The sequence below is a fragment of the Ostrinia nubilalis genome, chromosome 15 (genome assembly GCF_963855985.1).
Source record: "Ostrinia nubilalis chromosome 15, ilOstNubi1.1, whole genome shotgun sequence".
In the NCBI taxonomy this organism is placed as follows: domain Eukaryota; kingdom Metazoa; phylum Arthropoda; class Insecta; order Lepidoptera; family Crambidae; genus Ostrinia; species Ostrinia nubilalis.
Genome location: NC_087102.1, coordinates 11,552,004 through 11,576,592, shown reverse-complemented (window position 1 = coordinate 11,576,592; position 24,589 = coordinate 11,552,004). Strand labels below are relative to the sequence as shown.

General features: G+C 40.4%; 1 protein-coding gene and 1 long non-coding RNA gene across 2 annotated transcripts; one reads left to right on the top strand and one right to left on the bottom strand.

The window, feature by feature from the left end:
• Positions 1–370: 370 nt before the first annotated feature.
• LOC135079025 (DNA-directed RNA polymerase, mitochondrial) lies at positions 371–22,429 on the bottom strand. Its single transcript, XM_063973654.1, has 24 exons — positions 22,170–22,429; positions 21,927–22,037; positions 21,263–21,818; positions 21,009–21,164; positions 20,640–20,814; positions 20,134–20,244; positions 19,805–19,966; positions 19,344–19,673; positions 19,066–19,206; positions 18,568–18,686; positions 18,227–18,401; positions 17,812–17,930; positions 17,397–17,612; positions 16,442–16,591; positions 15,956–16,141; positions 14,573–14,782; positions 14,310–14,464; positions 13,837–13,988; positions 12,388–12,547; positions 7,207–7,336; positions 4,387–4,515; positions 1,704–1,875; positions 898–989; positions 371–773 (listed from the first exon to the last, which is right to left on the bottom strand). Exons 1-24 carry the CDS (start codon positions 22,315–22,317, stop codon positions 647–649), a joined length of 4,182 nt encoding a protein of 1,393 aa, XP_063829724.1. The 5' UTR covers positions 22,318–22,429; the 3' UTR covers positions 371–646.
• A 312-nt stretch (positions 22,430–22,741) lies between these two features.
• On the top strand, positions 22,742–24,194 carry LOC135079029 (uncharacterized). Its single transcript, XR_010258702.1, has 4 exons — positions 22,742–23,097; positions 23,182–23,492; positions 23,594–23,657; positions 23,865–24,194. It is a non-coding gene; the product is annotated as an uncharacterized LOC135079029 (long non-coding RNA).
• The last annotated feature ends 395 nt before the right edge of the window (positions 24,195–24,589 follow it).

Genomic DNA, 24,589 nt, shown 5'->3' with positions numbered 1-24,589 from the left:
AAGTTTTTAGTCTGTTTTTATTTTGTAATTTTATAAAGTTTGTCTTTTTTTTGTATTTTATAAGGCTGGCTGGACGCCCTCTCTATAAACGGTGCTCGCAGAATATCAGCGTCGAGGTACTTCGTGCCTTGGCATATGCTGAGCGAGGACCTGTTTTTATTTATTTATTTATTTAAAAGGATGTGTCAAGTGTCGTTACATCGGCCCAATTGGTAGCAAGTGTTTTATAGACTTCCTTTTAATAAAACATTAATTTTATTTGTATGTGTTTTACTAACGGTACTTTTGGCGATCACTCACACAAATGCAATTCTCAGCTTAAGTTAATAGGACTGTATTTATTTGTCAAAAAAACTCAAACTATTTACAAGAGAGTGATCAAGTCCAAGCTGTAACTTTATTCATATACGTGACACACTCAAATCAAGGCACTCAAACTTTGAATAATCGTGTTCAGTATGGCACCATAATCTGAAAACACGCTTTACGTTATCGTGATGAGTATACATACTTATTTACACGCGCTTACTATAAAAAATGTCGCCACGAACTTGATGAAGCCAACGACTGTTTTCTAAAGGAAGAGACGCGTACGCCCGCAATCGTCTATCTATACTGTCCCCGTACAAAGCAAGAGACCAACCGCCTAGCTGAAGAAATACACGGAGCGAAGCACGCTGTTAAGGTCGAAGGATCCTTTGCCAGGGACTTTCTGCAGTAAACTGTTCACGCGCTTTTTGTTCGCGGCACCCATAGTTCGCTCTTCCAGTTCGCTAGAATTAAAAAAATAAGCTACATTAAAAACTGCTCTATCCCGAAGGTAATGTGAGTCGCATCTACTATTTATACTATACACTGTGGAAAGTCAGGGTTATAAAGTGAAATTGAGCAAATTACCTTTCATCATAGCTGTATCGCTTCACCATGAATTCGGACAAGTCTTCCAAGATCGGCTGCGAGTGAAGAGCGACGAACTCTTTGCGGCAAATCTAGAACAAGATAACCAATGTGTAATGTTAATAAGTAAGGTATAGGAAATCCGAAGTAGGCCTGTTTTATTCCCTAGAATTATAAATTATTCAGTGTTGGACATTGCAGGCTTAAAGTAAAGATTGTCTGAATACGAGTATATTCTCTCGCTTCTTTCCCCCACATATTAGATGGGAAGCCTGTATAATCCCTTCCTAGCTGAGGGATCCTTCAAGTGTACTGGTAGAGCCCTTTTATATTGTAATGCAGAAGATCCGACAAAACCTAAGTCGTGCCCTGACGTGTCGCGGTGTTAGAGTTCAATCAGCACGTCAACTGAGGCGACGCATTGCGATGCTGACGTCAGGGACGCGTTTATTGCTGAAGTAATAGGTACACTGTTATGCTGCTGTAATCCTCGAGCTCTGTACCTGGTTCATGGCGTCCACGCCGCCGGGGTGCGTCCAGAAGCAGTCGTGCACGGACACGAAGTGGATGAAGTTGGTGTGACGTCACACAAGCTGTACTGTACCTGGTTCATGGCGTCCACGCCGCCGGGGTGCGTCCAGAAGCAGTCGTGCACGGACACGAAGTGGATGAAGTTGGTGTGACGTCACACAAGCTGTACTGTACCTGGTTCATGGCGTCCACGCCGCCGGGGTGCATCCAGAAGCAGTCGTGCACGGACACGAAGTGGATGAAGTTGGTGTGACGTCACACAAGCTGTACTGTACCTGGTTCATGGCGTCCACGCCGCCGGGGTGCGTCCAGAAGCAGTCGTGGACGGACACGAAGGCCAGCGCGCGCGCCTGGCAGCGCAGCCCCGTCAGCATCATGTGCGACGAGTCCAGCGAGTGGATGAAGTTTGGTGGGAACGCGTTTCGTTGCTTCATTGTGCATGGGCGTCTGGAAGGAAATAGGATTGGTTATGAAATGAGTTGAGTAAGGCCCAGAACAGACGGTGAAACGCAACTGCAACGAAACTGCAACTGCTAGTTACTTTTGAGTTGCATCTAAGTTTCTGGCATAGCGTCCGTTGAGAGACCACACATGACGCGACCAATTTGAAACTTTCAGTTTCAGTTTCATTCATCAGAATCTTCAGAAAGTTGCAGTTTCGTTTCACCGTCTGTTCTGGGCTTAAGAGAATCGTGAATGTCAGAATGGTTTTTGTCTACGTCTGAATTCGCGTTGACGCCTTATTGTCGGCGCAAATGGGCCACCGACCACAGCCACCGGTTGCTATCGCGCGCTACCGCCACATTTCTAAGAGTGTCAGAAGCGAACGACAGACACCGGTGTCTGGAAGCCACCACATTTTATAACCCGGTCGTTGCTAAATATTCGGAATAGGTATTTGGATTAGGTATTTTAAAATATTTGGATTAGGTAAATCAGTATCTAATTCACATAATCCAAATATTTTAATCCAACCCATCTCTAGCGGGGGTGGAGCAGTGCCGGCGTTTTGTGTGGCACGTAGTGACCACTAGTGGCGAGTCGCGGACACTACTGTAACGAGTGGCCGTCACCAGACACACTTGTGCGGCGCGTCTATACAAAATATGGTAAAAAGTGTGTTATGTCGCCGTCGCTGGCCACCGGTGGCTGTGGTCGGTGGCCCATTTGCGCCGAGCCTTATACAAAGTACGTCATTGGATTAGGGGTGTCAAATATAGGGTGTTGACACTATACCACAGAATAATAATAAGTACTACGTACAGAAGTTTTACTTCGCGAAGGTATTTAAAAAAATGTATGCTCAATGTCATTAACAATATGGTGTAATTTAGCCTGTCTCAAGAGTCAAGCACCATTTTGTTGACAAACGTCAGTGATCGGCACTGCGCCGAAGCTATAGGGCTGACTTTGGTAAAATGATGTGACGTGAGGTGCCAAACTGCGGAAAATGGCGGAGGAAATACATGATTTAGCATGAATTATCGTGAATAATATTAACTACTTATTTACCTCTCAGTGTCTTGAGGCAACTTAAAAAAGTACATTCTGTGTTTTTATTATTATTTAGACGGTTTTATACTGCACAGTATTTAGTACACCATTTTCTTTATTTTCTTCCATCATACACAAGAATACGCGTGCGTGAGTCAATGTTCGCTCGTATGTGAGGCCTTGTCGAATAGTATCCTGTAGGTGGGCCATCGTGCGTGTTTTGTTTTCGATGTAAACTCGCGGAGATGAACAGGCCTGGCCGAGCCTTATACAAAGAAGTACGTCTTTTGATTGGGGGTGTCAAATATAGGGTGTTGACACTATACTGACTGTTGGCGATCAAGCGGGGCGCGGTACTGCGCGGCCGAGGGCGGCGCGCGACGGTAGTACGGCTGCACCACCGGCAGTCCTAGCGGCGTCACCCACTCCACGCTCGCCGCTGCCAGCTGGAGGTGACACTATACTGACTGCGGGAGGTGACACTATACTGACTGTTGGCGATCAAGCGGTGCGCGGTACTGCGCGGCGGAGGGCGGCGCCCGACGGTAGTACGGCTGCACCACCGGCAGTCCTAGCGGCGTCACCCACTCCACGCTCGCCGCTGCCAGCTGGAGGTGACACTATACTGACTGCGGGAGGTGACACTATACTGACTGTTGGCGATCAAGCGGTGCGCGGTACTGCGCGGCGGAGGGCGGCGCCCGACGGTAGTACGGCTGCACCACCGGCAGTCCTAGCGGCGTCACCCACTCCACGCTCGCCGCTGCCAGCTGGAGGTGACACTATACTGACTGCGGGAGGTGACACTATACTGACTGTTGGCGATCAAGCGGTGCGCGGTACTGCGCGGCGGAGGGCGGCGCCCGACGGTAGTACGGCTGCACCACCGGCAGTCCTAGCGGCGTCACCCACTCCACGCTCGCCGCTGCCAGCTGGAGGTGACACTATACTGACTGCGGGAGGTGACACTATACTGACTGTTGGCGATCAAGCGGTGCGCGGTACTGCGCGGCGGAGGGCGGCGCCCGACGGTAGTACGGCTGCACCACCGGCAGTCCTAGCGGCGTCACCCACTCCACGCTCGCCGCTGCCAGCTGGAGGTGACACTATACTGACTGCGGGAGGTGACACTATACTGACTGTTGGCGATCAAGCGGTGCGCGGTACTGCGCGGCGGAGGGCGGCGCCCGACGGTAGTACGGCTGCACCACCGGCAGTCCTAGCGGCGTCACCCACTCCACGCTCGCCGCTGCCAGCTGGAGGTGACACTATACTGACTGCGGGAGGTGACACTATACTGACTGTTGGCGATCAAGCGGTGCGCGGTACTGCGCGGCGGAGGGCGGCGCCCGACGGTAGTACGGCTGCACCACCGGCAGTCCTAGCGGCGTCACCCACTCCACGCTCGCCGCTGCCAGCTGGAGGTGACACTATACTGACTGCGGGAGGTGACACTATACTGACTGTTGGCGATCAAGCGGTGCGCGGTACTGCGCGGCGGAGGGCGGCGCCCGACGGTAGTACGGCTGCACCACCGGCAGTCCCAGCGGCGTCACCCACTCCACGCTCTCGCCGCAAACGCCGGAGATCAGCCTGGTAGAAATATTACGGGTTTTAATGACATAATAAAACGGTTCCAGATTGATGAAAGCTAACGTTTCTATACACCACAAAATTTTTATCACCGAAAAAAAAATTCTGGGTAATGAGTTATTGATACTGATCCCATTTGTGCAAAAAAAGAAGTTAAATAAAGTGACTCAAAATTTCCTCCTAAAATTGGTAATTTATGGACACACGCGTCGCTAGCACTATTTACGTACGATAATGTAACACTTATTAGAATTCAAAATGGTCTAAGTTAGCTAAGTATGTAATAATAACACTGGAAGGGTGGTCGAGGCGTGAGCGAGACAGACAGATCGAAGCAACGTGCGAGCGCGTACGACTACTCTAGCGAGCAGCGGAGTGACAAAGCTGTGACGCGTAAAATACGGACTAAAGAAAATTTAATAAAAAAATTAACTTTATGAAAAACATTTCTTTTTCTTTTGCTTTAAATATTTCACACGTTTCTACATAACCTGTTAAAATTTTTTCGGTGATAAAAATTTAGTGGTGTATTTCCGGTCTAAGGACCTTGCCACACTGGCGGATTGTAAGCGTTTTCTGGGCGAAGCAGCGGCGAGGCTTTTTGCAAGCATTTTGGCGACCGCGGCGTGACCGTCGCGCCGCCGCTCCGCTTGCAATCCGCCAGTGTGGCCGCTCACTAAGGGTGTTATTATAGTCTTTTTCACGTAAGATGATCCGTATGACACTTCAAGGTTATCCATATTACGCATACTACATAATGCAGAATATTTATGAAAAAATATTTGTATTTTATTAGCAATATAATAAAAATAAATTAACTACTTGTCTTGAAATATATAGTCTGTCGAAAATCTGAGTCTATTGATTATATTTTAATTAAATGCGATGTAAAAATATTTTTTATTTAATGTACGCAATGTGTGAAACGGAATAGATTTAGTGCTGGGGTATTTCTTGTATGATAAAATCGATTATTTCCGCGGTTCATTAATCAATTGCAGTGAATACTTAGTTATTAAAAAAATCACAAAAATCAACTATATTTTTCGATTATTGACTTTAATAAACGCATTGAAAATAAATTAATAGTTTTTAATTTAAAGAAACAGAACCAGTACTTTTTAGGAATCGTTTTTTTGAACACGAACCATGAAATTTGGATATTATCAATAAAAAATTGTTACAATAATATTTGTAATTAAAAAAAACATGTTTTTTGTTAAATAACACCTATACAAAATATTTCTCTAAAAGTAGGTTTTACTAACTCTTCGAAAAAAATCGATAGATAAATCGCTATGGTTTAGTTATGTGACATCTCTAAATCTTTCAAACTCGAAACGTCATACGGATCATCTTAGGTGAAAAAGACTATAATATCATGCGCGAAAATGTCGCATGACAGTAAAATGCACACTGGTTTTCATAGAAGCGCTCACGCAGGCGAAGTCCCCGCGCGGGGGATCCCGCGTCTCACGTGCGTATATCACGTATTACAATAAATATTTGTATGAAAAGAGTACTTGCGGGTGTCACGCATGCGGGGCAATCCCGCGTCCGTAATGAAAATTACACGATATTAAAACACCCTAACTATGTTTGAAACTCATATTTTTGCAAGGAACCCCCGCTGATCCGTTCCTTGCACTTATTCTGATTGAAGTGCATTAGTGAACGTCACAAGTTCCGATACACGTGAACTCATTGGCTTTTTGAAAAATCTATCATGACACAACTCACAAAAATATCACAAACTAGCAATTCTAACATGACGGCTAAAGTCCGGTCGCCGAGCACATATAATTTCGTCCAATTGTAACAAGCTAAGAGCACAAAATATAACAGAAGGTAAACTCCATTCTAAGCGCGCTCGAGCCACGCACACATAGACACCGCTCACGTACGCGTTATCAAGACTGTCTTGGACGAATGCGAGGCGCGACTGCGTTCGCTTGAGTGACGCTGCTCACGCGTTCGTAAAATTTTGTGCTACGAGGATGGGTAGCTTGGGGTCATTGGATCAAATTCTATGTACAGTCGCGGAATGAAAAGGTTCGTCACCTTAGTGTCGGTTTTCGCTTGCACTAGGTACTGTAAGAGTCAAACCTGCCAACATAACAGTGCAAGAAACAGTGCTGCTAACATTTAAATAAATATGACGTTTGCTAACGAATAAGGTTTTGCTTGTTTATTTTTCTAGCCCATCAGTGGGTCTAGACAAAGTGCGAATTATAATCGCAAAGCAGTCGAAAAGTGGTCGAAAAGCCCCTTTTTTGTATGGAGTTTTGACGGATTCGATTTTCGATTCGATCAAAAAGTGCGTTTTGTCTAGGGGGGCAGTGCAATGATGACATTGACCAATTGACAATAGTTTTTTTTTTATTTAATAGAAATAATAATGGCAGGTTGAACCAACAAGAAGGTTTTAGTTTATCAATCATAATAATCTTCTTGACAAGATAAATCGTCAAACAACTTTGACATCAACATCTGAATAATTTTGAACTTTACTGACGAACAGTTAAAGATTATTTTCTCTAACTCGAGATTATTCTGTATCATAGTTTCAAAAGGTAATATGTGCTCGCGATTCGTTGAAGTAATCAATTTGAAAACTGACGAACCTTTTCATTCCGTGACTGTACTCGGCGACCGGAGTTTATAATAAGGTAACACAGAACATTATCTCACTTGGCACAGTCCGTGAACCAGTCCTGGATGAGCTTGGTGGAGGTGAACATTTCCTGCAGCGAGTCGAAGGTGCGCGCCGTCAGGTACTGCGAGCACGCCCACACGTGCTCCTTGGGGAACTCCTCGATGTCTGTGAGAAATGAAAATAAGGAGTTTGGCTATATAGTATTATATGGCTATTATAAGTTATATAGGTCGAGCACTTAACTCAGTCAGTGACTAATGGGAGCGGCACGGGAGGGGTCGTAATCATAAGAATAAGAATAAGAATACTTTATTCAGCATAGAAAAATAAAATAAAAATACAGCACATATAACATTAAACATTAAACTACAAGCTATGCTGAAGAGGCGTCCGCTCAGCTATATTCGCGACATAACAAGCGCCATGTCGAGAAGCTGGTTTTCAGCGGGAACCAACACGATGAAGATTGCGGATTGCCCTCTTGACCGGGACCATATTGAGGCTACCAGTCAAGAAGGCGCGCAACAGGGGGCGTTATGGGGGCGTTATCATCATCATCATCATCATTTTCAGCCATAGGACGTCCACTGCTGAGCATAGGCCTCCCCCAATGATTTCCACAATGGCCGGTTGGTGGCGGCCTGCATCCAGCGCCTTTCCGCTACCTTTATGAGGTCGTCGGTCAACCTTGTGGGTGGACGTCCTACGCTGCGCTGCGAGGTCTCCGCTCCAGAACCTTGCTGCCCCATCGGCCGTCAGTTCTGCGTATTTTTATACACCCACGAAGTTTATCTAACCTTCCGCCAAACACCCTGTATTTTCTTCAGTATCTAACTAAAGGCTCAACATATAGATGTGCATGTGGATTGAGTGATCCTTGCTTCAATCTTAACAAAAATCGAGGAAGTTTTACTTAAAATATGTTAAAACATTGCGATGAAGTTTAAAAATTTGTTAAACCTAAGATAAAAATGTTATGGCCAATAAATAGGAGCACTCATACCGCACGCTTTAAGAAAACGTCAACATGTTTATTTCAGAAAATAAAGCCTTTCCACTTCTTTTTATAGTATTGAAAAATTGTTAAGAATATGTTAAAACTATTAACAAATTCAGAAATTCCTTGCACGTCCCGTTCCAAAGTTATGACGATTATTTAGGATCACTCACACCGCACACGGGCCGTATGAGTGCTATTCAAAATAATGACTTTTCTATATTAATAATTTCGTCAAGGGGTACGGTAGACTGGATCGAAACCTTATATGAATAACAAAGCATAAAAAAATAACGATTTTGAGTCGACAACATATATCCGCAAAATTCGGATAATGGAGAATTTCGTTAAATTCCGATGGCATTGACAAACAAACCACTGTCGCCATCTTTAGTAGTTCACCATCCACTCACTATGCGATCAACGCCAAAAGCTGGGTTGTCATCGATCCATAAATATAGATGACCCACGCTGAACTGTCCCACCAAACTCAATGACAGGGGGGCGCTACCATCGTTCAACTATATGGTTTCCAACATGGCTAAAATCTGAACCAGCGATCCGGTATTGACGGTGGCTATAAATGGAAATCAGTGCGTTTCGCGATTTTTATGATAATATACTCTTTGTTATGTGTTTTTTCTTTAAACCTGGTATTGGCCGATTCAACCACAAAAAAAGAATATTAGCCCTAACCTTATAAGTTGAAGTTCAAATGTCAATGTCATTTAGTTTCGCACAGTGATAAATTCCAGTGACATGCAATTTTTGTAATGGTAAAATATTTGTAAGAAACTGCAAACAAAATAAACAAATGCAAATGTGCAGTCGATGTGTGGAATGCGACAACATTATACTCGGTAAGCGGCTTAATATTTTTTTTATTTAACCCGAAAAATAATAATAAATGACCACATGCATAGCCTGTGTTGAGTTGTTATCAACATAAATACAGAAACAGACACGATTTTTCCCCCGTTTTTTCTGATAACCGAATAGACTCCTTCATGCGCAAGTTCCACTTGAGCTCGGCTGGTTCTTATTATAAATAATTCTGAAATATATTTTTGCAGATAATTTCAATTATTGCGAGTGTTGTGGCTTAGAAACAATTTGTCAGTTAAGAATAAACATGGCTCGGGCACTATCAAACCTTTTTCCTAAAAAGCAAAAAGCTGCTTCTGCTGCTTCACAAGATTTATTTGATGACTTTCAGGTAAGTTAATAGTGTAGGTCACTGAGTAAAGTAAAATAATAGAATATATTTCTCTTATTAAACTCAGTTAGCTCAGATGGAGCGCGACAACGGAGAAGTCGAGGATGTAGGTTCAACTCCTTCATGTGGTGTATTTTTTCATCACATCTTATTAAATTTGTTTAATAAGAGTAACACAATATATTTCTCTTTTAAGGTTGATAACGAAGAGTTGGCGCTAATCGAGGATTCATTGATGATTGATGATGCTTCTTCGGACAACAAGAAAAAACAGCTACTGTCAGTCAGCAGTGATGATGCTTCTTCAGACCACAAGGAAAAACAGCTGCTGTCAGTCAGCAGTGATTTTATTTCTTTAGAAGAAGAAGAGGAAGAAAACATATCAAATGGCGGGCAGACCCCCGAAAAAACGTAAATATTCAAGCAGGTTTAGTACAGAATATCAGCCCCCCAGGACTAACTATTTATATTTAGCACTTTCAAATAACACCATTCAAGTATCAGTACATTCAGTTGGTTTTATGATTTATGAATGTGTTCAATGTCAAGCACTTCATTTTTTAGGTGAAAAAATTAAAAATCATTTTAAAAATTGTTGTCATAATGGGAAGGTATACATAGACCCAGACAGTCTTAAAGCCAATTCCAGAAATATTATTAGCATTTTTTGAACCAAACAGAACAGATGAAAGTGTTCGACAATATCTTTACACTGAAATTCCGACACATTTCAGATTTATCCATGGACAGTGGCAACCACGAATATCTCAGTCAGCGGCTGATAAAGTAATTGCAAGAATGTACTTATAATTATTCCTTTTCTGATCGGGAACGATATTATCTCCGGCTATTACTTCTTCACGTCAAAGGGCCGACTTGCTTCAGAGATGTTAAAAGAACTTATTAATATGAAAATATTATTTACACATCATTTCGAGAAGCTGCTCAAGCAAAGGGGCTACTTTTTGACGATCAAGAATGGGAAAGATGTTTGGATGAAGCAATTGGTTTCAAACTTCCTCGGCAATTACGACAGCTGTTTGCGTTAATTTGCGTGTTTTGTTAAGTAACTGATCCTAATGCTCTTTGGGAAAAATTTGCATCACATTTTATCGAAAACTTTACAAGATCCCGCCCTGAAATATTATCCAAACAGTTGGCTTTACAAGAAATGGATGAAACATTAAAACTCCACGGAAAGAGACTAACAGATTTCGGACTTCCGGAGCCAGATATTGATGAAAATAGTATTTTCTTATCTGATCCCGTTTCTGACTATTAATAAGAGTTATTTACATAACCTATATTAACAATTGAATTTGATTGTTTTGTTAATTTGTCTTAGTTTATTTTGAATGTTGATTTAAAATAAAAATAATTTGTGTAAAAACATTTGCAGTTTTTATTTACCATATTTATTAAACACAACTAACGAAGCTATATGAATCTATATTTAATATTCTTTGAGAACCGATGACTACAGAAACATCTATCTACATGTTGCACCTATAATTGTGTATTATGAGTCAAATTGCACCCGAGCGAAGCCGGGTTTTCATCTAGTTATTAATAAATACGTTTTATTTCTGTTGGGAAATGTGTGCAAACTGACGAGCGAATTTGTTAAAGAATAAGTGTGACAAAACTTAAAAGCTGAAGGAATAAATTAACCTTTATTCTTTCCTCCAATATGCCGTGTGAGTGATCCTTACTTTTACCTCTATCTGCTCATATGTAGTTCGTAGGCAGACTGAGATAGTATCTAAAATTGTTAATTGTTTTTAACAATTATTTGGCATATATTTTGCTTTTATTAAGGTCATAATTTAAGAAATATCAGGCTTAGATGATTCCTAAAGGAAAATGGTGATTAGGGTACGTATGATTTTTTATTTTGAGAGACTGTTTCGATTCATCAGAAGTTTACATGTGAGATTTAATAATATTATTTTATCGTATTTTATAGTCCAACCAAAAAACCGTCCAACAGTTTTGTTGAGAAATTTGTAATTTATTTAAATAAAACCGTGAGTATCTTTCTCAATTCATATTACAAGTCAAATTTGAATTCAATCCTATAAACAATTGTAATGTTTCTTTATTTCTATCATTCAAGATGTAGGGGTAAACCACTAAAACTCGCGCTACTGCCGACCGCGGCGACGGACGCCCCCCGCGAGTTTTAGCGGAGGCCCCTAAACCTACTACATAATTAAGATTGCATTGGTTTTGCATTGTCACGTCTGACGAATCGGAACAGTCTCACAAAATAAAAAATCATATGTACCCTAATCAACATTTTCCTTTAGGAATCATCTAAGCCTGATATTTCTTAAATTATGACCTTAATAAAAGCAAAATATATGCCAAATAATTGTTAAAAACAATTAACAATTTTAGATACTATCTCAGTCTGCCTACGAACTACATATGAGCAGATAGAGGTAAAAGTAAGGATCACTCACACGGCATATTGGAGGAAAGAATAAAGGTTAATTTATTCCTTCAGCTTTTAAGTTTTGTCACACTTATTCTTTAACAAATTCGCTCGTCAGTTTGCACACATTTCCCAACAGAAATAAAACGTATTTATTAATAAAAAGTCATTATTTTGAAGAGCACTCATACGGCCCGTGTGCGGTGTGAGTGATCCTAAATAATCGTCATAACTTTGGAACGGGACGTGCAAGGAATTTCTGAATTTGTTAATAGTTTTAACATATTCTTAACAATTTTTCAATACTATAAAAAGAAGTGGAAAGGCTTTATTTTCTGAAATAAACATGTTGACGTTTTCTTAAAGCGTGCGGTATGAGTGCTCCTATTTATTGGCCATAACATTTTTATCTTAGGTTTAACAAATTTTTAAACTTCATCGCAATGTTTTAACATATTTTAAGTAAAACTTCCTCGATTTTTGTTAAGATTGAAGCAAGGATCACTCAATCCACATGCACATACATATAGTATAAATGTTTCGGATTACTTGATATATCCCACTACCTTTCAACTGCTTAGCGATCTGCAGCCTCGCGCCGAACTTCGTGACTCCATACACAGTAGTCATGACGGTCTGCTTGATAACCTTGCGCCGCACGAAGTTCTCGAGTAAGATGGCTGCTGGCACACCAGCCGCCGCGTCGCGCTTTCTCATTTCTTCCACCTAGGAAGGATAGAGACGCAAGCATTAACTATTGGTAGCTTGAGAAATGAAGACACTGAATACCCTGACTCACTCATCTGTTATGTGAGCCAGTATTGTTAGTAAGGCTCGGGTTCAACCAAGGCAGAGCGGAGCAGAGAAGTGTTTTGAATAATACTATTAGATTTCATTATTTCCACATGCTCCGCTCCGCTCCGCGCCGGTAAAATTCTATACAAATATTCGTCCACCCAACACTTCTCCGCTTCGCTCCACCTTGGTGAAAACCTGGCCTAACACTAGCGGAGGTTCTTAAGACCTGTCGATGACGATGAATGATCCTGAAGCTGCGTGTTTATTGCGCGCAGAAATCGGATTCGCCAGCGTGTGGTTTTATAAAATGTAGTGTTTTGGTTGATGTATGCCACCGAGGGGCGTAGTGTGTTTACGTCAAACGCATTCGATGTCAACTGCGTAAAAAAGTGACATCAAATGTATGACGGATTGTACAGCGCCCCTAGCGGAAACTTTCAAGAACTAAAAATATTTTTTTAAGGTTTCGCTAGTGACAAAGTTTGACTCACACTAACGCCCTTATTCACAAACGATGCTTGCTTAAGTGAATCAGCAAAGAACACACAGCGTTGAATGGAGCTCTGTGATTGGTTCGTGCGTCACCCTGTGCGTCCACGCGCACTGGGAGACCTCATAGTAATGTTTGTGAATACGGGCGTAAGCCCTCGAGTCAAGCCTTAACCTCCGCGTGTTCACGTGATGTGAGTTATAACACAGAATAATAATAAGTACTACGTACAGAAGTTTTACTTCGCGAAGGTATTTAAAAAAATGTATGCTCAATGTCATTAACAATATGGTGTAATTTAGCCTGTCTCAAGAGTCAAGCACCATTTTGTTGACAAACGTCAGTGATCGGCACTGACGAAGCTATAGGGCTGACTTCGGTAAAATGATGTGACGTGAGGTGCCAAACTGCGGAAAATGGCGGAGGAAATACATGATTTAGCATGAATTATCATGAATAATATTAACTACTTATTTACCTCTCAGTGTCTTGAGGCAACTTAAAAAAGTACATTCTGTGTTTTTATTATTATTTAGGCAGTTAAATACTGCACAGTATTTAGTACACCATTTTCTTCCATCATACACAAGAATACGCGTGCGTGAGTCAATGTTCGCTCGTATGTGAGGCCTTGTCGAATAGTATCCTGTAGGTGGGCCATCGTGCGTGTTTTGTTTTCGATGTAAACTCGCGGAGATGAACAGGCCTGGTTATAATAAGTTCTCACCAGCGCGGCGACGGCGCTGTACACGTCTTGCGGTCGCGGGTGCGGCGCGAGGTTGACGGCGGCGGCGCCGGCCGCGTCCCCGCCCAAAGCCGCGTAGTGTTGTAGACCGTTGCAGGACCCGTCTTGGTGCACGGGGAACCCGCACATGTATTCTGTGGGACATAATAACCATAATCAGTAAGATTTATCTTGATCAGGTCATTTCAAGACATCAGGGGCGCCATCGTAAGAATCCCCGGGCGCCCTAGGGCGGATTAGGATTATCATTAGACAGAAAAGGCATCTGCCTAGATGCCCCACATCAGTGATACCATCAGTTTAAAGGTTTTTACTGCGAGGAGAAGTGCCTCAAACATTTGGTATAGGTCCAAGGAACAATGAACCACCACCACTGGGTCGTTTAGTCTCCATTGAGAGAGGGAATTGGAAGAACAAAAGAAAACTTTCCCTTGATACTCAATGTGTTTACTAACCTTCTGGGTTTGGTGAGCGTACAGCGTTAGCGATCTCCATACAACAAGCGAGAGTCTGCCACGGCTCCTCAGACTTCTTCCACCAGCCTTGTCCATCCAGAGGCCGGTCGGCAGAGTCTAGGATTTGCTCCATTATTTGATCCGCGTGGTCCAACCTGTGACAAAAAAGGTTTACTTATTAACAAACCGACTTGGGGCAACACAAAGTTAGCAACCAAACATATTGACTAAATAAACTTATTCACAAGGAATTCGTAACTCACCGCTCCTGTATCGTGTGCCTCTTGAATTCGCCCGTTAGATTGATGGCGTGTAACTTTAGCCAGCGCAGTCCTCGCGGGCCCAGTGGTTGGCGACGCGCGAACTTCAATAGAGCGCGCGCACTATCGGCTCCTAGCACGGATACGTGCGGCGGGCACGCGTAGACTCGCCCGCGGAAGTCCATGTTGTGAGGCAGCCAGAATATAGAATCTCTGGTGGATGAAATAAGGCATACAGTTAAAAAACGAATGAAGAATGTTCACTAATTTTGTGTTTTAGCTTTCTGTATTCTCTGTTAAAAATAAAAAATACACGTGAAAGAATTATTTCGATACGTCAATTAGTTTCCAAGATATTGAATTTTAAAAGTGCGGGCGGCGGCCGGCCCGCCATTTTATGCGCGTGACGTCATATTACAACGACTGGCTCATATTTGTATGGGTGGAATCTTGCAAACTGAATTAAGACCCACTTCCAGGCAACCGATTAAGCTGAAATTTCGCAAACACATGTGATTTGGATGACCATGCAATATTATGATGACATGGAGCTGATCTGATGATGGAGCTGGAAGGTGGCCATAGGAACTCTATAATAAAACGACTTAAATGCATCGAGTTTGGGCTCGTTCGTTTTGTATTGATGAGTATTTTAATTCTATATAGTAATCGGGGTCTAATGATGGAGCTGGAAGGTAATTCGCAATAAAACGACACAATCGCATCAAGTTTGGGTTTGGTTCAATTTTAATTTCTGTGATGGGTCTGGGTGTTAATATGTATAATAAGTTTGTATTTACAAAAAAAAAAATATTTAAGTATGTTTATATCCGTTTTCTAGTGAGCGGACGCTGTGAATGTACGTCACACGGGGTCACGTGACCGTCGGCGGGACTCAATATTTAAGCGAACTTTGAATGCCTATAAAATCATAACTACTGGGTATTTTTGAATGAAATAAAAACTAATGTATTTGTAAATGTAAAAGCTTAACTGTAACATAGGTTTCAAGTGATTTTGCATACCTAGTAACATTCTCAATTGCGATGGGTGTACAATGAGAAGAAAAATCTTGAGTAAATATTAGTATATCGTCAAGATATACAATACACACAAATTCTGAAATTACTGAGGTTGACTGATAAAGTAAATGCCCTAAAAATATGATTAGGCGTAAATATAAGCCCACAAAACATTATTATCGACGTATTTCTTTTAAATCTGACGACTTTTTAGTCAATATTTTGTATTGAAGTCGTGAAACAGTATTTGGAAATAGGCAGTGTAAAGCTCTAAAAATAAACACGTGTGAGTTACTCCACTAATCTTGTGTCTATGCCATTTTTGTTTTACTCAGTTTGTTTTTTATTGAAATAAAATACTCACCTAAAGTGATTAGCCAGCGACAGTTTGTAAAGTGAATCACACCACAGCGAGTGCATCTCGGCGCGCGCGCGGTTGATGGCCACGCGCCGCTTGAACACGCTGCTTGAATCCGTCGCGTTGCCGAACTGAGACGTGTCTAGGGAGGCCGCGGGAGGGGGAATGTCCAGTTTCTTGTTGCCACCAGACCTGGGTGTGACATTTGTTTTTAAAATCCTCAATGAATATATGAAAAGAGTTTTATCATGATATTTTAAAGATTTATAAGAATAAGCTGAGAAACTGTACGGTTATATAGCACTGAGAAAGTTCTTATGGAGCTCTAAAGCCAGTCTCCGGAGTATAATTTACAAAAAACAAATACATCGATTTTGTGATTGTGACCTAAACTTTATATTTTAGAATCCTTTGACTTGTAGTTAATCAAGTAGGCGTTACCTTTAACGAAACGAATATTTTAACATAGTAATTGTTTAGCTAAAAACTAACCTGAATACTTTCAGCTGCAAGTCAAGAATAGGCTTGTTGATAACCCAGGGCACCTCACCAAGCTGGTTTAGGCTGTCCAGCACCGGGTACAGAGACTCTTGAGGCGCCTCTTCTAGACGCTTCCACTGAGTGCACACGTTGAATGGCATTCTGGGAGAGACAATCAAAGATTAACAGAAAGACCAAGATAAAGAAGTCATCGTTTTTAAAATAGCAACAGTATTGAAGTTGCAATGCACTACTCGTATAGACATTTTTAATATTTGGTGTAAGGGACGGAGGTCTGTAACAAAATAACTCCATGGAATCACGGGAGGCGCACATGCGCAGCTGAAAACTGACCGTGTATAAGCTTTAAAGGTCATATTACCTAATCAGTGCTGCAGCTGTGGCGTGACGAGGTAAGTGAGTGCCAGAAACCTTAAGCAACCTAATTTATGGCTCATTTTACTTAATCAGCGGCGTGGGCGTGACGAGATAAGCTCCAGCCGCCAGCGAGTGCTAGGACACAGGCAGAGTGGCGGTGGTCGCGGGCGCGGCTCGCATGCGCAGCTGAAAACTTTGAAAGGTCTAGACTTGTAAGTCTAGGTTTTAAGGTTCATCATCATCATCATTTCTGCCACAGGACGTCCACTGCTGAACATAGGCCTCCCCCAATGACTTCCACATCGCACGGTTGGTAGCGGCCTGCATCCAGCGCCTTCCTGCTACCTTTATCAGGTCGTCGGTCCACCTTGTGGGTGGACGTCCCACGCTGCGTTTTCCGGTACGTGGCCTCCATTCCAGAACCTTGCTGCCCCATCGGCCGTCAGTTCTGCGTACTATGTGCCCTGCCCACTGCCACTTCAGCTTGCTGATCCGTCGGGCTATGTCATTTCTGATTCGATCTCGTAAAGAAACACCGAGCATAGCCCTCTCCATAGCACGCTGTGCAAGGTTTTAAGGTTAATTTTACCTTATCAGCGGCGTAGGCGTGACGAGATAAGCGCCGGCCGCCAATGAGTGCCAGGGCACGGGCGGCGCAGCAGTAGGCGCGAGTGCAGCTCGCATGCGAAGATGTGGGCGGGCGGCCGCCGCCCAGGCGCGCGCTAGGGCGGGGTGCGGTTTCAGTTCTAGGCGCACTTGCCGCCCCCACGGCCGGTGGACTTTGTATACCGCTGGTAGTTTTTTCCTACAACATTGCACTTGTTTTAAAAATGTATGATTGTGCGAAAAGTGACGGCGACACTGATGAGGAAATAAATAAATAAATATCTACGATTGACGTCACTTCTAGATTACAAAACTAATTATTGATTGCATATTTTACTCTGTTATACTTATAACACACGTTTTAATTAACTAACCTATACACACAATATTATACTCACGGTTTCGCCTTCGTTTTGAACATGTTCACGTCAATCTTGATGTCATTAATGATGATGTTGTATAGGAACTTTCCGATGTTCTGTCTCATTTCCATAGGCCACGGCCTTTCCTCACTGTCCTATAAAATAAATACATTGTTGTATTGCGGCATTAGTTAAAAAATAAGTAAACTTTTACTATCAGAGCAACATCTTGCACTCTATGCCTTACAACCTCTGCCCTAGACTGTTAAGCGTTCACCGAATAAAACATTTTTTCTTTAAAAGTCATAAAAGTCATTTATCTCTGCAAATAGATTTTAAAAAAGCACTTTTACACGTCCCAGTATTAAGCCTACCACTGCTTCAGGACAATAAATGGGCCAGTGCTGAGAAGAAGCAGAGCAAGAAACTCAAGTCACTATTCTTCACTTACCAGACTGGCGCCATCTCTATACCGGTGTACCAGCGCCTGCCACGCCTGCCTCCCATTGTACGGCAGCCCTGACTCGTCTACAGGAGCCCTGCCCACGTACCACTCGCAGTATTTTTCATATATCTCCTCGATTTTATTTAACACGCCATTCTTGCGGTACTGCTCGATTTGGTATCTGTAGAAAAATATCATCAAAGTTGAGCTAATTAAAAATAAATAAGGAATACGAAGGCAACATCTAAATAACTTAGAAATATGAATATAAAAATATTTTAAACATTTTAGTTTTTAATGCAAAGAAGAATACATTCAATACTGTTTTTGATGACGAGATGACTTACTTGTGAAAGACTTGTGTGCCTAGATCTCTCTGCAACAGTTTGAGAGTCGGACTGTATGTTTCGCTCCCGTCGACTAGTTTACTGATCTCGCCCATTATTAAATCTACGAATTGATCCACCTACACAAATACAATAAATTGTTAAATGTATTGTGATTAAACATGCCTTCGCCGCGTGTGACGAAGTCAGCTTTAACGCCATCTAGTGTCCCAGCGATATGAGACTTCATAGCATTGTTCTATTCGTGACGTCATGTAATGGTGGATGCGCGTGAGTTCTAACTCTGAGTTAAAAAAAGCAAGGTAACTTCAAGCTGGTAAGATAAAATATTTTTATACTGTAACATTATTTTGCGCACGGATAGATGTATGTTATCTCGGATCGATAAAATATGCACTTTATTTTCACTAGATAAGATTTTTTGATTGTTGCCACTTTACTGCACTAAACTTTAGGCAAAACTCGGCAAAAACTGATAATAATAATAAGAGAACATACCTCCAACACTTTCAAGTACGGGTAAAGAGTGATGGCGGAATGCGAGGCGTTGCTCTGTGATTTGAGTGTACCGAGGTTCCTCAGGAATGCCTCTTTTATCACAATGCGCCACTCGTTTTCAGTTTCTTGAAGTTTTTCCCTCTGTGTGTCAAAAATAATAATATTTTACTAAACAAGATAAAATGGAAGTATAGCTGATAATGTAAATTAACATTTATTTGAAAATTAACTACATAAATAATTTCAGAAGTTTGATGTCAGTAACAGTAAATACTTACACATAACTTCACATGCGGCGACGCTTCATCTTTGATATCAATATTACTAACTTCTATGTCCCCTTTTATTTCCACTTGCATCTGTTCTTTGCCTTTCTGTATAACTTCTTCCACACACAGAAGTCCTTCAGCAGGGGACTTTAGGAGGCCCAGTCTTTCTTCAACATGGTCCAGTTTGATCTCTTCGAGTAAGGGACAGTTGTAGTCGAGTACAGGAGGAGTGTATTGTGGCACAAAGCCTGGGTCTAATCGGCGCACGGCTGCCAGAACAACCTCGCGTTGGTCGTAAAGGAACTTGGATTTGTCCAGCAAATCATTTAAAGTCATGCCCTGGAAACAGCACAGTGTTATTGATTCTTTTACTTACGAATATTATGACATGAATATAGGACATAGTCTGCTTTATTTATATTTAGAGTGTGAATTAAAAAGATGTACTAAATTTTTTTTCTTCGACCTACCTTTTCCTGCATTTGCTTGTGATAGTGTTCTAATAAAGTATTTTTATCTCGCATTCCACTCCTTTCTATGCACTCAAATAGGGCTGCATAGGTTTGGTGATTTATTTCAATCTTATCTTCTGTCATTTTTGATAGTAATTCTTTGGCGTTTTCTATCTGCCCCTGTGATATTAAATACACATTTTTTAATTATTGTTTATTTTATTTTTTATTTTTTTCAATTTTATTTTGGTATAAAAATCTTTCTTCCAAAAATGTTGTATTAGTGCTTATTTTGCACATTATAATAGAAGTTAAGTAGGTGTAATAGGTATTGTAAGTTTTCTTACCAATGACGCATATCCATGTAAAAGAGTGTTGTATACTTTAACATCTGTGATTTTAGGATTTTCTTGGCCCCTGGAACTCCTTTGCCTGTAATATCGCAACACTTGGCGGGCCTGAAATCAAAGCATGTTCTCTAAGTGGACCATTCTAAGTAACATATTAATATGGGAAGTTGTTAGTGCAAAGTATAATAATAACGCGACCCAGTAGCTACACTATATGATAAGCAGTTCATCTTTTTTAATCATTAAATGACAAACAACCTGTGCCAAACAGTCATTATCTCAAAAGATAACTGAGAAAAAATGTAGGCCAGTTTTAAAGTGTTTGTCTTCTGGCTAAAATACAGCCAATAAACCATTTCAGTCTATAATCACGATTGTATGTATAGTAATACAGTAATGTTGGGTGTGGAGAGCAAGATATTTTGCGTAAAATCAAAGTTGCCTAGCCCAACATCCTGCAACATTGTTCAAGCTGTCTCACTAAACCTTCTACAATGCCTTACCTCCTGAAGCATGTGTAGTGAGCAGAGCAGGTGTAGATGAGCAGTGAGCAGGTTGTGCAGCGCTTCCTGCTTGCCGCGGCGCTCCAACTGCTTGATGTCTTGCTTCATATTCGTCTCTTGCGCCGCGCGTCGCTTCTCGCGTTGCGCTTTTTTCTTTTGTTTCAGCGCTTGAGTGCTGCAAGAAAATATTTCCAGTTTTTATCTAATAAAATGAAAAGTTACTAGGACAATTACAATAAGTGCAACTGCTATTCATCATCATCATTTCAGCCTCCCCCAACGATTTCCACAATGGCTAGTTGGTGGCAGCCTGCATCCATTATTATTTAAGTAAAATAACTGGATGATAAATATCATGTTTAAACTTACGCTTTTTTAATCTTCAGACCCTTAACTTCTGGTGTCTCTATTGTTTGATCAACATGATCAATATCTAGTTCATCTCTCAAATCACCAATTTCATTATGCATTGCTGAATCATCATCAATCAAATCTTCTATGGCAGGATGAGCAAGACCTCTGGATCTATAATGATAGAGTATTATTTAAAAACGGTTTTTTTTTGCTATTTTCATCTGATTCCTACAATAATAAAGTAACATGATATGAATAAAACTACTTACTGCAAATTTGATATGTGCACCATTAGTTCTTGATCGTAACTATCTAATTGGTTGTCTACAAATAGTTCTCTGAATACTGCATGAGGACTTTTTGGCAATGTTGCTTCTATACTATCATTTGGATTACTTTTTGAACCCTCTAAATCAAATTCTTGATTCAGGCCTTCATTGATGGCATATCTAAGGTCTTTTAACCTCTGATCATAAATTGTGGCTTTTCTAAAATTGTAGTAGCTCTCCTTCACCATGTCTATGTACTGTTTGGTTTTAAATCTGTCTTCTAAGCCTGTTATTTGGCAGTTAGTGTACACTAGGGCACAGTTATCATCTTCTGTTGTATTTTTAGAAGCAACAGGTTTTGTTTTCTTCAATATTTTATCTCTAACACTCTGCAGTAGTTCCTTGTCCACTTCTGTGATGATAGGTTTTTTGGATGATTTAGTTGTGAGTTGATGCAGCTGTCCCAGAGACACAGAACTAGAGGCAAGTTTAGACAAATGTGCTGGACGTAATTTACTAATGGACACCTTGGTTTCAGTCATGGCTTTTTCACCCACTAAAATATAAAAATATATTATTCACACACATACTCATTCCACTAAAAACAAAACTTAAACCATTTGTTTACTAATGCTACTATAACCTACAGTAAACAAGTACAAACCTTCAAGAAGTTCGCCATATTGCTTAAAATTTTTGTGCTTGGATTTTTTCCGAAGCGATCGAAGAAGACTAGCCGTTCTCGTAGATTGATGTCGTACAGAAAGTAAGTTCTCTGGAATGAAACCAAGTTACGCAATACAACTTTAGGTTATGGTATTAAACTTATTTATGATAAACTTTTTAACATGTGTGTGCATTATATTACTGTTCATCTATGCTGCAAAGAACCACAAAATAAACTCACCTATGTCGTGCTGACCCAAAAGAATCTTCCTGCAATACAAACATTTTATATCGGCAAGTGATGAGTTTCTTACTGTACCATTTGCTGGTAATGATAAACCGTGGAAAGAAGTCTGATATAAGTTTCTAGCCGATATTAGACGATGCATCGCTGTTATTTTAATTCAGTATCACAAATAAATTGAACAAAACATGACGAGATTAGAAAAACCACGTGAAAATTGAAGTCTCCGAAAATCGCAGAACCACACGCAGAACCAAAATAAACTTGACAGCACGGGGTGGAAACGCCATAGAGTTTGACAGCTCCATAGAGAGTGAGTTTTTTTGACAGTTCCGAGAGGAAGTGACTTTTTTTATAGTTGTCGTTTGTATGCGACAATGGTCTTTTGCGTGTCTGGAATCAAGTTAGTAAACATTTTCGAATTACAACTTCAACTTTTATTTATAAATTATTTTATTGAATCTATTTGCATTCTATAAATGAAATGATTATTTAAAAGTATATTAATTCAAAGTCGTAATTTTCACTTTAATCAATTTAGTTCCGTCTCAAGTCTACAACTGTGACATTATTAAAAAAAAAAACGTCAAAAATTTTCATCGAAAAAACGTGTTTTTCTAACAAATTTTATCTAATTAAAATCAATAATTTCTCAATCAATATTAATAAGAACTACATGTGCATGGATTGCCAGTTGGATTGATGTTTGTTTTAAGAAGAAATTTCTCTAAAGTAAGATATCCACTCGAGAAAGGTTATTGCAGCTTGCAGCAACATCATGTTTTATCAAGTATTGAACCACACAAAGGATTAAATCTTCATTACAATATCATTCATAACTCCATTTAAATCAATGGAAACTAAATATGGATCGTTTCATGGAGTAACAACATACTTTGGAGTTTGGACCCAAAATACAATACACGTAGGTACATTGCAGGCATAGATTGCAGGACACAGTGAATGATACGTGTTTTATACAGTGAATCTAAGTACCTATTTGTTTCAGGTTAATATCGAACTTATAAGGTGTTAAGCTGCAATTACAATAAAAGTGCTTGCTATGGAATCACCGGTGCTGATCATTATTGTCAACTGTTACTTAAAATCCAGATGAACCAACCTTTACTTCCTATTCAAATAAGTTTAGAAGAAACCTATATAAGCAATAAAACCAGACCAAGAATGCTTGATTACAAACGATGAACTCATTTTATTTGCAAGTTATGCCATGACATAAATGCATTAAATTAGGAAGATTTGTATTAGATGAATTACCCAGATAACAATTAAAACAACTTCTGTTGATAAGAACATTTGGTAAGTACCTTTAAAATTTAAAACACCCTCAAAATGATTCTAACCTTATCCTCTGACGCTTTTCGACTAGGATCAAATAAAAGTTAATTATTTAATTACAGATTGGTGGAATCCAGATTCTGTGAATGTACATGTAATTGATTGACAAGTACACCATTTGACAAGGTAAATTAATTTTATTTAACAAAGTAGTGCAAATCTAGAAACAAAACAGACAGTAAGTAGGTATGGTAGATAAGACAGATCACTTGTTCATCTGCTGTACTCTTCATAATATTAGTGTAGAATGTAGATGATGTAGGAGATTACAGTCTTACGGTGACATTTGCATCTTTTTGCTCTAAATTTACAAATATTTCATATATTTTACAGGTGGTGAGAAACGTGTAGATCTGGCCTGCTTACAGTGGCTATTGGATTGGACAGAACCAAAGTGAGAGTGAACGTGTGAATTTATGGAGAACATTAAAAACTATTTTACTTTAAGTCATAACGCAACTTATTTTGTATGAGTTACATACAAATGTCAAGCCGTGAGTACATTATGTAAAAACTAAAACAATGTACTGTAATCACAACAGTAACTGTAATCTTTTAAAATCCAATAGTTTTAATGCTTATTGATTTTCGTAAACAAAATATTTCATGTTATATTTCATCAATAAAGTTTCATTTGATACTTCAATAGTTTTATTTTTAACCGCAATACATGAAAAGGAACGGAATATAAAAAAGTATGACAGGTATATGTAATCTGTGGGCGGCAGACGCCATATTGTATTCAGCGCCACCTACTGGACATTCTAGCTCGGTACCAGTTTGTTTATCGTTTAACCAATACTAGGGCCGTTTCCTATCTGTCTTTAGACATACTCTCTAATCTGTGCTTGACAGCCTGACAGTTAACGACGTCACTTTGACAGCAAAAATTTTTTTTTTAATGCCACGGCTATATTAGTGTAGCAATGGCAAAGGACCTCCATGAGCTCAGATTAAAGATCACTGAGCAAAGCAAAGGTAATATTAAAAAAAAATACAGCAGCTGACACGATTGACATACTGTGTCATCATTGTCAATTTGATTGACATTTTTGACA